Source organism: Xiphophorus couchianus, chromosome 3, assembly GCF_001444195.1.
Source record: "Xiphophorus couchianus chromosome 3, X_couchianus-1.0, whole genome shotgun sequence".
Taxonomy (NCBI): domain Eukaryota; kingdom Metazoa; phylum Chordata; class Actinopteri; order Cyprinodontiformes; family Poeciliidae; genus Xiphophorus; species Xiphophorus couchianus.
The window spans coordinates 15491227-15508676 of record NC_040230.1 but is presented as its reverse complement, the minus strand read 5'-3'; the positions used below and the strand labels follow the sequence as shown (position 1 = coordinate 15508676).

The window sequence follows — 17450 nt, the reverse complement described above, 5'->3', positions numbered from 1 at the left end:
CTCCAGCTGTCCGTCTGCAATCTGGAAGCTGCAAAGATGAACAGAAAAAAGAAGAAAAACAACATTTTACCCAAAGAACATTATTTAAGCACATTTTCATGAGCAAACTTCCAGTTTGTCTTAAATGCAACTGACATTTAAAATTGAAATGCAAATGTTTTACATTTATAGTGTTAGCATAAACACTCAGGTAGTGGTTTTTGCTACAGAAAAGCTACATGCAATAAACAGAAGGTGTAGTTTACTTTTGTAGAAATATTGTCCAGTAGTCAACTTCTTAGCCTCAATTTATTGATTCTGCAGTTCACCTGATCAATGAAACAAGCGCAGTTATTATTTATGTATTATTTTTTGCATTTCCTGGAGCTATTTTCATGATATGTATTAGCAAACATGAGTTCTAAATTAGCACCAAGGCAGCTGTATGATTCACCTAACTATAACTGTAAATTAACACTAATAAGAGCATAACAAATACAAGTAATCCTAAATGAGCCAGGATTGTGCCTGTTTTCAACTAAGGATCAACACCATTTAATTACTTTCTAGAAGCCAGACTTGCTTACTTTCTCTAAACTGGTTTTGAAAGTCGTTGGAAAACTATAAATAACTCATGAACTGTACAGTTCAGTTTCTGATTCACATCTTTCACTGATTTTACCATACAAGGTACCTGGCTGAGGCAACATCTCTTTCAGATCTTTTATATATATATATATATATATATATATATATATATATATATATATATATATATATATATATAGTCTTCAGCTGTTCTGATTTCAGAAAAGTTTTTAACAAATTGCAGGCAGCAGAGATTTGTCGAGTTTTATGCAAGTAACATTTTTTGTTGCTGTGAAAGTAAAATATAACCAAGCTGTTATTTTATGAATGTTTCATTGATGGTTAATCAGCTTGGGAACAAGTGTTTTTTTTTTTTATGATATGCTGTCTAGGGATAGAATTTAGTTTAATATGTAAGAGACTTCATTACCCAGGAGCCTTCACGTTGACGTATGAGACGTAGACGGCTTCAAGATGGTGCTCGAAAGTACTATGGTCTGGTAAGAAATTCGAAATATGTGTATAAATTCAAACATTTGGATGTTAGCTAAGTTTGGAAGAGGTTCTAACATAAGAAATTGCGTTTATAATTTTCGTAAATGTTTGTGTTACGCAGAAATGTCTCGTTTACGCGCTTTGTTTTGGGTTTTATGTCTCCACTGAGTCACTCTTAGCCACAACTAGTAGCTAACCGTTTTTATTTCAAATATAGCCTTTCTACAAGTCCCTTGTTTGGTAAAAAAATCTTTATGTCTATATTGTTCTCACCTGGCGATTGTATAACCCAATTGAACAGTTCAGGTTGTTTCCGTCGGTGAAGGAAAATGCTTCTTTGAAACTGTTTAGCTTTAGCTAGCTAACACAACCAAAAAGCCGCTGTCATTGTTGTAAGGACGAGTTTGTACTTTTAACTCTGCCAAACAGACATGTTATTTATATTTAGAAAGGAAAATGTAAGCCGTGTTAAATAAAGACTCGTAAGTAAATCAAATAGTTCATGTTATTGAGAACATTTGTTGCCTAAATACAAAATATCAAGAATAGCACGTTTAAATCTGGTTTCTTTACATCGATTAGCTTGTACGAGCAACTCGCCCTAAAATGCTGAAATCCTCAGTAGGATTTTGGATTTTTGCAGAAGATTTATGAGCTAACGATTCCTCAATAGAGACTTATTCCTGTACACTGAAGAAGAAACTGAAATGGAGTCTCACGGTGACATGATCAGACATTCTTGGGTGTTTTCTTCAAAAATATACTAATATTTGCATATTATGACAACATTAACTAATGGAGCTATGGCTCCATTACTCTGAAAAGTACCTCCTGGTGCTCTGGCAGTAGTTTGGCATGTAACTAAAATAGGAGCAATATCTTGGATTTGTTTTTTGTAGACTTCATTGATATCAGAAGTTGACTCACTGCAATAGGAAAGAGGAATTAGAAAAAGATTACAAAGTATCTTGGGTTCCTGTTGATCAGGGATGGCAAGAAAAAGTATGAGATGGATAAATTGATTCGTTATCAGCAGTAATGTAGGTGGAGGGGCTTCTTTATCCTTTCGTCCAGCCATTGTCTTCGATTTGTCCAAGATTGGTTCATAAGAGTACAAGGAGAGCAGCACCTGCACTACAAATGAAGCCCTGCTCCATCTGTCCATCTTCCACCAACATAATTAAACATCTCCACTGTCTTTAAGAAGAAAACAGAAACCACATAATATACAAAAAGCAAAGACGAGATCATGAGTTTTCCTAACCAGGTGTCTTTTTCTCTGCCTTGCAGAGTCCAGCCTGCACTTTGAAACAAGATAGACTTTGTTCCAAGATGGCAGACACAAGTTATGCTTTGGGCATAGAGCGATCAGACAGCCCTTTAAAGCCTCCCTGTCTTCCTCAGATCCACATAATACTTGTAGGCTAGAGAAGTGTACTCCAATGAGACCCTCAGCAGTTCAGTGAGGGTAAAGATCTGCTTCACTGTGCCATGGCTAGTAGTGCCATGAAGTTCAACAATCAGTTGGACCCTTCCCTCAAACACCTTGGAGTAGATTTTTCCAGGATGGCAGAAAAGTGTGATACCTTAATAGCTGGAGCAAACCCGCCAAGGCTTCTTCCACCATTGAACGACATCCTCAGTTCACAGACACATCTTACTGGCTTACTGATCATCGAGGTCTCCACCCTCACTAATGTCCTTCAGACATGTATGAATTCCAAATAAACTTAATTTCACATAGAAATGACTAAAATTAGCTTCTTTGTCAAATAGTTGCTGAGGAAGTCATTAGTTTCTTCAGTCAGAACCCGAAGAAGAGCCACTACACCACTGAACTGAAAAGAGTCAACAGTGCTGGATCAGGTTGGAAAAAGTCAGAAACACTTAGAAAAAAATAGATCTACTTTAAACAGAGTGGAAAGAAAAATCCTAAGCAAAGAGTTTCTGATTTAAAGGCCATAAAGAAAGCATGAATTATCAATTATATATTAAATTATTTCTCATCACATCTAAACCGACAGGAAGCATGATTGCTTATCTTTGACTTTAAACAGCATATAGTTCCTTTTTGCCATCATCAAAACACCAAATGGAAACATCTCTTGAATAAACCATTAGTCGGAAACACTACAGCCAAAAACAGTCGCTTCATTTTTCCCTTCACACTTTACTAAGAGGTGTTAAGGACAATTTTTCTTGCTTTTTGTGTTACTTATCCATGTCTTATTAGTTTGTAGACATTACTCGTCTAATCTTTAATATTTAAATTATTTCTCCAACACAGTTCATGGTTTTACCTACCTTTTCCCCCCAGTGTGGACAACAGTGAGTACATGCGAAATGGCGACTTTCTACCCACCAGGCTGCAGGCTCAGCAGGATGCAGTTAATATCGTTTGTCACTCCAAGACCCGCAGTAACCCAGAAAATAACGTGGGCCTCATCACCATGGCAAAGTAAGGGGGACTGTGCTTTACTTTGTGCACTGACATTTAAAGTGTTACCTAACAAAGCCGCTGTTCTGTCCCCCGTACAGCAACTGTGAAGTGCTGACCACCCTGACTCCAGACACAGGGAGGATACTGTCCAAGCTGCATGCGGTGCAGCCTCGAGGAAACATTAGTTTCTGCACTGGGATCAGGGTGGCACATGTGAGTCTGGAACTGGTTTATTGAACGGTGTTTCTCTAGGAACCAGTAAAGTATAGCATGTTATTCTAGTGCAATAAAATCAATACACACAGTTTAGTTTAATGTCAATATAACAGCTTTTTCACTAAAGAGTTATTTTATTCATTGCTGCATCTCTTCTCCTAAAGCACAGCAGGTGTTTTATTTATGACATTTTTTCTTTTTTTTCTGTTGATAACTGGAGATTCACTGACCAGGTTCTTCCTTCTTGATACAGATACAATTTTCTTTGTACTCTGATTGAGATTTCCTCACTAAGATCTGTAATGTATACAAACTCATTTGTGGAAATATTGATATAATCCAACAATTAAATGTAACAAATATTGGCAAAGGAATAATTGTGCGGGTGATTTTTTTTTTTTATAGAGGTTGTAGTTTTGAAAACGATAGACAATAAAGGAATTTGTATTTCATACACCAGTGCATCTCAATCTAAGAGCTTTAAGGAACCTGCTGTTGACTGAGGTACATTTAGAGAAAAGTGGGATGTTTTTCTTTTGTAAATTTGTTGCATTTAATAAACATGGAAACATTCTTTTTTCAGTAATTAACTGGGCTAATAAAGGTAAAACTGGTTCAGTGCATCACGTTTTGGGACATTTCAAGATTTCCACAGTAAAAATTTCTTGCGGATGTTTCTTCTAAAACAATTTCTTTTTCAAAAACAAGAATTATCCTTCATGTGTTTTTCTGTTTTGTTGATGTGTTTTCTTTCTCTGCGCAGCTGGCGCTGAAGCACAGGCAGGGCAAAAACCACAAGATGCGCATTATTGCATTTGTGGGCAGCCCAGTGGAGGACAATGAAAAAGAAGTGAGTCAAGTCCTGACATAAACTCTCCATATTCATGTGTTATTAGATGTTTAAGGCCTCAGACACAGTATTTACACCGGTGGTTTAAAGAAAGTAGATAACTTAGTGAAACGAATTTTATGATAAATTGTGACGCCTAAAGAAGCATGATGGGCATTGAATATTTTCCTGAATGTGCTCTATCATTGCTAGATTGACTAAGGAACTAAAAAAAACGGGGAGTTACACAACTGGTGTAGATTTGCTCAGAACTTCATCTTTGATGAAGCTGTTTAATGAGGCTTAAACAGTTCACTTAAACTAAAGTGGTTTTTCTTGCAGTTGGTCAAAATGGCAAAGCGTCTGAAGAAAGAGAAAGTCAATGTGGACATTATTAACTTTGGCGAGGAGGTAAATTTAAAGCTTCAGACACTGCTTCATGCTGTTGGCCCCGTTTGGACCAGTGGCTCTTTCTGAACCATTCTGTCCTCTGCAGGAGATGAACACAGAGAAGCTGACGGCTTTCATCAACACACTTAATGGCAAAGAGGGAGCTGGCTCCCACCTGGTCACAGTACCTCCAGGGCCCAGTCTGGCAGATGCCCTGCTCTCCTCACCCATCCTGGCAGGGGAAGGAGGCGCCGTGTTGGGTCTCGGTGCCAGTGACTTTGAGTTTGGAGTGGATCCCAGTGCAGACCCAGAGCTGGCCTTGGTAGGAGACAACTTAAGAAATCTAGTGAAACATTTTTTTTTAAGTTTAATTGATAATCAGCTGTTTTTAAAGTATCTTGACTCTTGCAGGCTCTTCGTGTTTCCATGGAGGAGCAAAGACAAAGACAGGAGGATGAAGCTCGCAGAGCTGCTGTTGCATCAGCGGCTGAAGCCAACATTTCCTCCCCTGTAGCAGACGGTGAGAAAAGTCACATAACATCGATCGAACCAAAGATGCTGATTTCAGCTCATTTTCACTGAGTGCAACAGACAAACACGAGGGTGCAAACAACACTGCATATTTTCCTGTCTGCTCCAGAGTCGGAGGACGCCCTGTTGAAGATGTCAGTCTCACATGCAGACTCGGCTGGACCTGCTCTGCCAGACTTCAGCCGCATGACAGAGGAGGAACAGATTGCCTATGCTCTGCAAATGTCCATGCAGGGAGCTGGAGCAGGTTCAGGAACATCAGTTTTTTTTTAAAGAAAAAAAAGAAAAACTTTCAGTTTCTGATGCAATTCTTGTTCGATATTTGACAACTCTTTTTATCAAAATTGGTAGAACTTGTTTCATTAGTTTGGAGTCCCAGCTACACATTCTACTCTAAAAAAATGGTTAGAAATCTTTAAAAGACCTAAATTAGCTTGGAATTCATGCCCACAATAAGCATGTTGACATTTCTGACTGGGACTGTACATTTCTGCTCCATTTACATAACTATTTTCAGTTAATTTTAGGTTATCTGACCAAGTCTAAATGTCCATCTGTTAATAGCATTCCCTTTTTGTTTTGCATAATCTTTCTTTTTTCCACCCTGCAGAGTTTGTTGGTGAGGAGATGGACACGGGCGCCGACATAGATTCCACCGAGGCGAAGGTCAGCAGCGGCTGGTTTAGTGTTCGATTAGGTATTTCGTCTGTTTGGGAAAACATGTGGCTAAAAGCTTTCTGTGTCTCTCTGCAGGATGAAGAGGACTATGATGTAATGCAGGATCCAGAGTTCCTTCAGAGTGTTTTAGAGAACCTCCCCGGGGTCGACCCCAACAATGAGGCCATCCGGAACGCCATGGGCTCTCTGGCTTCCCAAACGGGCTCCAAGTCTGACACCAAGAAGGATGAGGAGAAAAAGAAATGAGCATTTTAGAGAGAAGAGATTATGATACTGTGTGATAAATGAGACTTCTGAGAGTTGCTCTGCATGTCTTCACCGCAACATTACATTTAAACCCAGCATAAGTTTCCCCCCCTCTGTATAGAATGTAAACAGTCTTTGGCTTTTCTGTTTTTGGGCTGATTTTCATCCCTTTTTCATTTTTGTAACGTATCTCATTAACATAGACACCTTTCTTCAATAAATCTACAGAACGGAGTGTTTGAAGACCTCTTGGTTACTTGAATAACATATTTGCTCAAGCAAACTTTTTCCGTTAATAATGATTTTCATCATACATTTACATAGACTTCTTAGTATTAATTCCAGTGGTAGGGGAAGGGGAAAAAAACATTGGATTTGAGTTCAAGGATTTAAAATAACATTCCAGGTAGTTTGAAGGGAGAATTGCATTTATTGTCCCTGGACAAGCTAATCTTTTGGACATGTTTGGACATCTTCAGAAGAAGGGCGGTGGATGTATTGGACTAAAGATGTTGAACATGGTGAAGAATATCACAGAAAAGGTCAACGGTATCATTGAAAGAGACAAAATTAGAAAGATCCTGGAGAAACACTGGGAATGACTTGTCAAGATTAAGACTTGTGTAGATAAGACTGGCAGAACATAAAAATTGTGATGACAATATTGACAAACATATTTTCCTTTCTCTTTTCCATCAACGCAATATAATCTTAATCGGAATCTTTGTGAGTTATAACATCTTGATTAACGTACACTCAAGATATGGTAATTGAAGAGGGGTTAAAGTTCATCCAGCTGACATTATTTGCATGCAGAGCTTAAACTTGACATTGGTCTACTGTACAATGCATCCATGCAGTTCTTTGTGACAAATTCAACTTACTGTAGTGCAAACCTTTGCTTAAACGCATATGTCAGTCAAATGCTAAAAATAGAGCATTTATTAATGATGTATAAAAAGCATAATTCTATATCACTTTGATATGAGTATATGATCAGCAGAAATCTTGAATTAAACACGTGTGTGAGTTTGAATGTATTTTTTTTTTTAATTTTAAACAAACAAAAAGAATTGCAGAAATAACTGCAGGTTTGTATGTTGATAAAATCCCGTCTTTGCAAAGAATAGTACTGACATGGGAAACTTACTGCTCCTGTAACATTTCACAAGTGACGGGGCAAAAACTTTTGATTTTGCTTTAGAATTTAGCTTTTTCCATTTCTAAAAGATGACATGTAGTGGAACGGGTTAGTGATAAAACCTTTTATTTTTTTAAGTTAAAAACTGTTTTATTTGAGTGTGTGGAAATGATTGCAATAGTAACAATATACTAATAATAATTACATACTAATTAATAGCAATAACGTATTGCTATTAAACTATTACTGCAGAGTACTACTAACAATCCAATCCCAAATTATTAATAATCAAATAATCTATTATTATTGTTATTTTGTATTTGATCATCTATTTGCACATAAAAAAGTAAGCTAAATACTAATATGATAATGTTTAGCGTTCAGAGAGTAATGTGTGCCTGTTTGTGCTCAACCTGCTGCTGCTGCAGCTGAAATCGACTGTCGCAGAGTTTTTGACGGAAAACTGACGGGACCAGCAGGAAAAGTCAGGAACCAACTTCGCTGACCGTCAGGTAGCAAAATTATTAGTCAGTTTGGTGATGAAGGAAAGCACAGCGTGCATATGATGTGATGAAACCAGACCGTAATTACCTGACTGTCTGATGTGTTGAATTAAGGCGTTTTAACAGCGCAGTGGGCGCTAGCGGGGGATGCTAACAGTTAGCGGCTAACGCTGCTACTTGCTAACTCCAACTTGTTGCAAGTAAAGTTTGAAAGCTCTTCTTCTGTCTGACCTTCAACTGTTTTTCATTGTTCTTGTTTTGCATACGTCAAATACATGCATGCACAGAATGCGGAGCCTGTATTTTGGCAATACAATTGTTTTAATTCACCAGCTGCTCGGTTGTAACTCAGTATTAACTGTTAGCCGAGTTCACGCTGCTATCATTGACTCAGCTTCTGCTTCTGCAGGTTTCGGGGCTTGGCGATGGGGGACATGAAAACCCCTGATTTTGATGACTTGCTTGCGGCTTTCGACATCCCTGATATTGACGCACAAGAGGCCATTCAGTCAAACCCGGCCGAGCAGCGGGATGGAGGGGCTACTAGTGCACCTGGGGGAAGCAAGAGTGGGACTTCTTCATGCTTCCCCAGCTCTGAGCCGCCTGTGGTCAGCGTCATAGTGAAGAACACGGTTCGGTCTGAGTCTCTGGAGGAGGAAGACAGGTCTGCAAGGGATAAAACTGATAATCCTCCAAGCAGTGCCTTAACCTCTCAGGTTCCAGGCAAGTTAGAGGATTTCACTTCAGAGTTGGAGCCCAAACTGCCTGCCAGCGCTGCCATGGAGCCTCAGATTACCAATGGCTTTGAAGAAGCTCAAGCTATCAACCAGAGGCAGGCCAGCGCACAACCCTGGTCTGAGCCTCCTCCTTTCAGCTCCCCATTGAGTGATAATGAGGGCGACGAAGGAGCCGGACCCACCATTGATGTTATTAATAGTTTGTCGCCCCTTCTGTACCCGCAGTCTTCGACACCAGCTGGTACCACCCGATCATCTCCTCGCTCCCCACCTTTGTTAATCCCTTGCTCACCTCAACAGGAAAAACCTGCTAATCCCTTGTCGCATCCTTTACAACAAAACGGAAGCATGACAGATGAAACCAAATGTGATGCGGACACAGATGAAGATGAGTCCGATCCGGACTTCGGGAGTCTGCTGGTGATTCAGGAGAGCCCGGAATCGATGATGTTCTCCCCTCCAAAACGCAAACGGCGAGAAAAACTCCTTTCGGCTCATCCTCTGGCGTATGAGGACGCATCTTCTGTTTTTCCGCAGCCTCCCAGTCTTTCTGCAAAACCTAAATCCCCAAAAGAGGAAGAGGAACAGCCTTTGAAACCTAGCTCTTCCTCCACAGCTCCACAACCCCAGACCCTCTTTGCTGTTGACACAAACTCAGCTGCACTGAAGGAGGAGAAATACCCAGAGCATGTGATCGATGAGAGGGACTCGCCCGAGAGCCCCCCACCCAGTGAGACCGGGCTTCTGTTCAACAGGAACAGCAGCTCTGATTTTGATTCAACACCAGCCCCAGATCCGAATCAGGAGAAACTTCTGGAAAAAGATCCGCCTGCTGAAGCTGAGCAGCGAGAGGAGAACAGATCTCAGGAAACTGAAGATCTGGGTGAAAAGACGACAGCAGATGGAGAAAAATCAAATGAGAATTGTCATGCTGGTAGCGAGCACACAGAGACACCATCCTCCCCACCCAGACCACTCAAAGTTAAAATTAAAATGCCAACAGGCAGCATCACAAGAACTTTGACTAATCTGGCTCCTAAACGAATCGCAAAAGCCTCTACGAAAGACACAGAGAGCTCAAAGCCATCTTCAGAAGGTCAAGCCGTAAAGTCCAAAAAGGAGCTGCAACAGCAGTTGGACTTAACTACAGCGGCAACAACAGAAAGTGTCAGTACAGTGAAGGAGAAAAAGCCCAGAGTGTCCCCTACAGCAGTCAGCATCACTAAGACTGCAACACTGCCGTCCGTCTCTTCCTCCTCCTCCTCCTCCAGGGCCAACCCAATCAACCTCCGCAGCCTCGGTAAGAAAACTCTCAACAGTGGGATTGCCCTGCCGGCACCTCTGGCGCCTCAAACCAGCAACAGGCCGGCGTCTATAGTCAACAACACCGGGGCGATCATTTCCAAGAGCCAGACCAACCTGGTGGAAGCCTTCAACAAAATCCTCAATAACAAAAACCTTCTGCCCAGTTATAAACCAGATCTGAGCTCCCCAGTACCAGCAGAGTGGGGCATTTCCCTTCCATCACAGGTGAGCCTACACCTGTACACCAGCGGCAAAGTTAATTTATAAAGAAATGTTATTGTTTTTAGTCCTTTGTAACACTTTTTTATCTGAATAGTTAGAGCTACGGGCTATATTTCCCAATATTGTTCTTTGAAATCCACATTTATTTTTAACCTGCTTTTCTCTTGGAAAAAAAAGTAAAAATCCTCCACTGCAAAAAACACAAAATTATACGGAGTATTTTTGGTCTGGTTTCTAGTGCAAATATACTTGAAATAAGACAAAAAAACTAACTTAGAAGTAACTTTTCATCTTGATTTAAATTCTTACGCTATTCTTTATATTTATATTCTTATATTCTATAATATTGATGAAAAAGTACTAGTCATAGGTGAAGTTATCAGCCAGTGAAACAAAACATCATGCTATGCTCATGTTAAATCGACTTAGTATGAGCATATTATAAGATGTAATATGGGAAAAATGTCTTATTCCACCGGCAGGTTAATTCACTCATAACTAGTACTTTTTCATCAATATTAAGGAATTGCTTACTTAAAACAAGCTGAAAAGTTCCTTGTTTTGTGTCATTTCAAGTGTACTAAGATATTTGCACTAGAAACTAGACCAAAAATACTCGGTAAGATTTTGTGTTTCTGCAGTGTCCAGATCAGACGGTCAGTTTTCCCGTCTGCTTGCTTCCCTGCAGGGCTACCGGTGTCTGGAGTGCGGCGACGCCTTCGCCCTGGAGCACAGCTTGGCGCAGCACTACGACAGGCGCTCGCTCAGGATCGAGGTGACGTGCAACCACTGCGCCAAGCGGCTGGCCTTCTTCAACAAGTGCAGCTTGCTTTTGCACGCCCGAGAGCACAAAGAGAAAGGCCTGATCATGCAGTGCTCACATCTGGTCATGAAGCCTGTACCTGTGGAGCAGATGATCAGCCAGCCTGAACCTGCAGCTGCAGCAGGGGGTGAGAGGAGGATTATGCCTTCTTTCTCCTTAAAGTGGTGACTGGAACATGTCTTCATGTGATCAAGTCTGGTTTTGTGATCTTTTATGTCGATTCTTTTTTTAGGCCAGGTCGCTCTAAAGCCGGCACATCACGCTGCACCATCCAAGAAAGAAACAGATATGTTGCTGTACACAAATAATAAATGCCCTGAGTGTCAGACTCAGTTTGGCAGCAAAGAGGAGGTTTCTGACCATTTTCAAGAGATCAAACCAGCTAAAAGCACTGTAAGTTTTACTTATGTATTGCTTATGTGCTCGGACAATTATATTGTAAACAAAAGTGAAGGTAATAAGATGGTGTACCAATGGAGTTCTTTTTTTGAAACCGAAAACAATCACCTTTGTATTGTTTGCATTAGACTGGAGTAAATTGTTGGTGAGAGGAGGGTTACGCCTTCTTTCCCCTAATTAGGGTCAGAATTAGGGTTGGAAAGAGAGTTAAGAAGGTTATATTGAGAATCCTCAGAGCAAGTGGGACAGTGTTTCTTTTTTTATCTGAAGACTGAACATAATGAGAGCAAAAACACAAAGAGGAATTGTATGAAATCTGTAAAAGATACGAAAAAGCTGAAATAAACAGAAGTAGGCAAAGGATAATGACTAGATTTTAAAGTTTGAACGGCGTTTCTAGCTGAAAGTACGTGGAAGTAGTTATCTGTGAAAGCGCGCAAAATTAGTAGCATACTTTTTCACAATTTATGGGATGTCTCATTCATTTCAATGATGCCAAAGATGGTCACTAAAAGCTGAGTATATTTTAAACAGCAGAAGATGTTGATACCAAAAAATGTAGGGGGGGATGTCTTACATGAGCAGAACATGGTAAAAGTTGAATGGTTGAAATAGAAAAAGGAAGCAATATAAGCTTCACCCACTAACTTTGGAAAAGAAAGCCCACATAAATAGGCTGCACGTGTTTATAAGCTGCAGGTTTTAATGTTGTAACATGAGATATTTACACACATTTTTTAACATTGTTTTACTATTAATGATATATGTACCGGTAACATGCTTGCAAAATGCAGTAGCCTACCATGAAATGTCATTGAATGCATCTTGCTCCTGCTCACTACCGTCTCCAAAGAAACCTTTTCCGGTGTCAAAATTGAACAGCTTCACACACACTTCCTCAGTCTCACTTTCATTTTGCTCGTCTGCTTGTTCTCTCCTCTTCATCACTCAGAAGTTCAGCCTTTAGAAACTCTTTGGTAAAAAGCGGCATTTTAGTTTCATTGCTGTGTTTAAAGCATGTTTAGTGTGGCAGAATGTGTAAAAGCTAAAGGCATTTGGAAGCTTTAAACCAACCCAACATTTTAAAATGAGTATGATTGCCTCAAGTTATAGTCTGTAGGAATGTGAGCATTTTTATGTCAAATAAGTAGTTTTCACCCATTTCTCATTTAAGTCCTTGCTGCTATCCATAGTCTTGCACAGAGTGCTCTCCTCCCATGCTCCTGCCCAACAGCTGCAGCGCCACAGCCCATCAGCGAATCCACCAAGGCTCCTCGCCACACGTCTGCCCAGAGTGCGGCGGCACCGCCAGGCAGCAGCTGCTTCAGAAACACCTACAGGAGAGCTGCTTGCACTTTTCCCGCCGCATCGGCTACAGGTGCATTAAAAGCAAACATTTCTGTGCTTCTAAATCCCCGAAAAGTCGTTTTTATTCCGGTAGAGTTGGAAGGATTCGCTTTCTTTACTGGGGTTGTTGTTGATAAAATCCTCTGCACCAGTCATGTTTCTCAGTCTGTTCCCGTTGCTCTGTACAGATGCTCCAGTTGCCTGGTGGTGTTTGGGGGGCTGAACTCTGTGAAGTCCCACATCCAGCAGGCTCATTGCGACATGTTCCATAAATGCCCCAGCTGCCCCATGGCCTTCAAATCTGCCCCCAGCATCCAGAACCACATCTCGGCTCAGCATTCAGACCTCACGGACGCAAAGGCCATGTAAATACTGTTCATTCATGTTCACGTGCTCACTAAACAAACCATATTCATTTAAGTTTTCTGACTGTTTTATAACTCCTTACAGGCTGATTTATAAATGCGTCATGTGTGACACAGTTTTCACTCACAAGCCGCTGCTGTACACCCACTTCGACACTCACTTAGCCAATCAGAAGGTGCATGTGTTCAAATGCCCTGAATGCACCAAGCTGTTTTCTCAGAGGAATTCCCTGCTGGATCATTTCAAGGTACATGTCCGTATGCGTTAAGGTAACCTCACAAAACTCTTCCCCAGCCGTTGTCTGATGGTTTATGTTTGGCTCTTTCTCTACTTCAGACACACAAAGCTCCCACATTGAAGGAAGAGCTGCCTTCACCTCCAGTGGCTGCCTCACATTTAGCTGGAAAACCGGAGAGCTCAGAGGAGGAATGGATGGGGAAGGAGAAAGTGAAGCCCGAAAGGATGAAAGCACCTACAGTGTGGAAATGTCGCTCATGCAACACCCAGTTCACAGAACGGGAGGAATACATTTCTCATATGGGCGAACAGCACGGCAAGGTCAGGGGACGCATCTCTAAAGACTTGCACTAGAAATTATTAGGCAAAAATAGAAATGATCGGATATATGCTTATTGTTTTCTACGATGTTTAGTTTCTGAAGAAGTTTCCCTGCAACAAATGTGAGAGCTCCTTCACCACCACGTCCAGCATGAGGCGCCACATCAGAGACAAACACAAAGTCATGAACCGTGGCTTCCGCTGCCAGTGAGTTTATTCAGTCCAAACTCTGCTTCTAAAACTCTGACTTATTTAGTATTTAATTTTCCACGCCAGTGGTGGAAAATGGCAAACTAGTGTACAGATCTTAGATGTTCAGGAAAGGCCTTGTCCAGGTGCATCATCAGATTAGAAACTCGTCAAAAAAGAAATTTATTTCAGCAATAGAAATTAAAAATTGAAATGCGTATAAGTATAATTTTATTTTGAGAAGTGATGCATTTTGAGCTCCAATTAGGCCTGGACATTTTTTTTACTACTATATCCTCATCATTTCAACATTGATGTGTGGAAAACTGATATAGCGAGACGGTATTTGAAAATAAATTATTGTATTCCCGGTGCCGCAGGCTGGGTTTTCTTACTAATGTGATGATTCAGCCTCTCACTGCTGTCAGTCGCCACAACCTCTAGCAGGTCAGGGACACGGATTAACTGCTCAAGATGTGCAACTACTGTTGTCATCACAAACTTTGCAGATTTAAAATCGTCATCATATACAGTTTTTTTAATACTTTGACATTCTTGTTCCAACACAGTGAGTGCAACTGCAACAACCTAAAACTACTTTAAGCTTTACAATAATAAAAATTACGTGTCTTGATTGCAAAGTTTACCAAAACAGCAAAAAAACTTTTTTTTTAAATTTATCATGCCATAATAAATGCTTTTCTTTCTTTAAACACTAAGTTTGTGTTGTTTTCAGATATTGTTCTGAGAGTAAGAAAGCGTTCAGCAGCAGGTCGATGTTGGAGCGTCACATACAGATGAGACACAGCATGACCAGCCCGGGTCAGGACTCGCTCTTGGTGAGCTGCTTTCACTGCTGAACCTCCCAACAGGAAGCCGAAGATGGAGACAAGCTGGAAAATGCTGAATATTTGTGTCTGCTCTGCACGCAGGGGGCCGACGAAGCCGAAAGCTCTTCAGAGCACGACAGCAGCTCAGCGTCCCGCAGGAGACGTCGAGCTGCTGTGAAGACGGAGCAGGACGCAGAGACGACGGACAGAGCGAGTCCAGCAAAGAAGCTGCGATCGACCGCTGCTCCGTACATCCAGCCCGAGTCTGGGTTCAGCTGCGCTCCCTGCGGCTTCACCACGGAGGACAAGCCGAGGTTCCTGGAGCACATCAGCCAGCACAGGCGAGGCGGGACGGAGGGCGGCGGTCTGCAGTGTCTGCAGTGTGGCGCCTGCTTCACATCCCCGTCCTCCCTGTCCCGCCATCGCTTCATCATCCACAAGGTCAAAGATGCTTTCAGCGATGGCCAGCAGAGCCCCATCGTGTCTCTGTCGCCCTCTGCTGGAAACACCAAGAACCACGATGACAGGAGCTCCCTGAACGGCTCCGAGCTGACTTCACCCTCCAGTCAGCCTCTAGCAGGTCAGGGGAAGGATGACGACGGAGCGCTGGCCTGTAAGGTGTGCGGTAAACACTTTGAAAAAGCAACAGATCTCAACACACACTTCAGAACTCACGGGATGGCTTTTATTATCGCAAGAAACGCAGGGAAGACTATCTAGAATGAGTAACAGAAAGCAAATAGTTCATTTAAGAAAATCTGTAAGTGCCTTTTTGAATCTGTCATTCATATCTGGGCCCCTGCATCTATGCACTAATTCAACCAAAGATTGTTCATTTGAAGCTTGTAAAACAGTTTAATGTTTCTGACTGTTGGGGAAAAGCCTTAACCCTCTGATTCTCAGGATCCGCTGCTTACTTTCTGTTTCATCAGGATACTGATCTGATTTTTAACCTCCCGTTTCCTGCTTTGACTCATTCACATTAATCATGTGCCTGTAGAAAACTGTGACTGTTGTATTAACTCAATCCTGCTGTGATCATGAAAGCAATTTCACTTGACGTTTAATATTGCTGATGAAAGTTTTGTTTTGAGTCATTTTTAAGGCGACTGAGGGGATTCATCAAGAGGCGTGCTCTAAAATCTTGTTAAGAATCACTGTAGTGGTTGTAATTGTTCAGTTTCTGAAAATCATTTTCCAAAGCTTGTTCTGAATTTAGTAACTTAACTGTAGATGATTTGTTTACATTTTGTTTATATTTTTCATGACGTATTAGAACTGGGTTTCTGTACATTTTCCATTGCAAAATTCCAGACAAAGGTTTAGGTTTTCAGACATTTGTTTGTCACATTCTGGACATTTACATGCCAAATATTTCACTTTATGGGCTTCATCGTCTCTGAACTTAGCTTCACATTTTTTCACAATTTTATTCACCTCAGTTTCAAAACGTCAGCTCTTGTCTGAATTATTGTACACTAAATTTATTCTTTGAAGCAGTCTGTAATCTTTTGTCTGTAAACATATTTTTTGAAAGCATGTCAGAGAGTAGCAGGTCCAGTTTCAAGCCCCAATCACAAAAGGTCCTGGGGTCAAAAAAGCAGTGACAGAGGACTACAATCTAAATTGTGATGTGGCACATTGAAGAAAAAAAAATCGTCTTTCAAAAAAATTCTCACTGTTTCAGACATATATATATATATATACACACATATATATGATGAAGTCTGAAAATTTTCCAGTCTCAGTTTAGATTTCTTCAAAGTTATCAAATCAAAAATTTGTTTGTTTTTTTTAGATCAAATGGGAGCCTTTTTAAAATTAATTTTTTCCTCACAGGCAGTGAAAACTCTTCTTTTCAGCTTTATGTTTTCTGTATAAAAAATAAAAATGTATTGGTGTGACAGTCGGGACAAGAGATTTATATTTTAAATGTTCATTGCAAAAAGAAAACTACAAGCTGTATGCTCTGGCATGTGACTCGGATAAAATTTACTGTGTGAAACTTTCAAAAACAGCTTTGAACCCCTTTTAAAATTGAATGTACTTTCTGTAAAATGAACTGATTTATATCTCAACAATGAGCTGAAAATGGAAGTAAATGATGTATTTGTTACACAACCAGACGTTTCTGTAAATCTTGCTGGAACAGAGTACTGTAAAGAAAACGTATATTTGATGTTTGTCTAATTTTTATGCTTCTCTTAACAAGTGGGAGCAGGCTGAGCATTGTTTTTCTTTAGTTTGAGGCATGTGTAAAACATTAAAATGATTAATATACACAAATTAAGTTGTACCTGCAGTTACTGATAAATCACATCGGTGTTCAACGTCACATGAAAGAATTTTCTGCATGGAAGCCTTTACTGGGTTATGAGTCAACAGATTTAGTTTTTTTAATTTTATTTTTAGCCACAATATCTAATTACCATAAAAATGGCCACTATAAATGTGCTGGTTTCAGTTCTTTCTCTTCAATAATTTAATTTAGTGGGTCAGGCTGATTTTTGGTTCAATAAATAAAATATTTTCTGTTCTTTCACCAAATATGTCAATGCAACTTCTTTTTTTTTTTGGATTTCCATCAACAAAATACTTTCCAACTTAAACATTTTCACATGAAAATAAACCTGAAATG

At 40.4% G+C, this 17450-nt stretch overlaps 2 protein-coding genes across 2 annotated transcripts; both read left to right on the top strand.

Moving 5' to 3' along the window:
- Positions 1–947: 947 nt before the first annotated feature.
- Positions 948–6629, top strand: LOC114141763 (26S proteasome non-ATPase regulatory subunit 4-like). The gene is made up of 10 exons (XM_028012564.1): positions 948–1067; positions 3380–3520; positions 3601–3715; positions 4482–4568; positions 4890–4958; positions 5044–5259; positions 5349–5457; positions 5578–5715; positions 6079–6134; positions 6222–6629. Exons 1-10 carry the CDS (start codon positions 1042–1044, stop codon positions 6390–6392), a joined length of 1128 nt encoding a protein of 375 aa, XP_027868365.1. The 5' UTR covers positions 948–1041; the 3' UTR covers positions 6393–6629.
- A 1292-nt stretch (positions 6630–7921) lies between these two features.
- On the top strand, positions 7922–17359 carry znf687a (zinc finger protein 687a). Its single transcript, XM_028012563.1, has 11 exons — positions 7922–8045; positions 8446–10303; positions 10989–11250; positions 11356–11516; positions 12716–12900; positions 13058–13234; positions 13320–13482; positions 13572–13793; positions 13888–14000; positions 14719–14821; positions 14915–17359. The coding sequence occupies exons 2-11, from the start codon at positions 8462–8464 to the stop codon at positions 15530–15532; spliced, it is 3846 nt and encodes a 1281-aa protein (XP_027868364.1). The 5' UTR covers positions 7922–8045; positions 8446–8461; the 3' UTR covers positions 15533–17359.
- Positions 17360–17450: the final 91 nt, after the last annotated feature.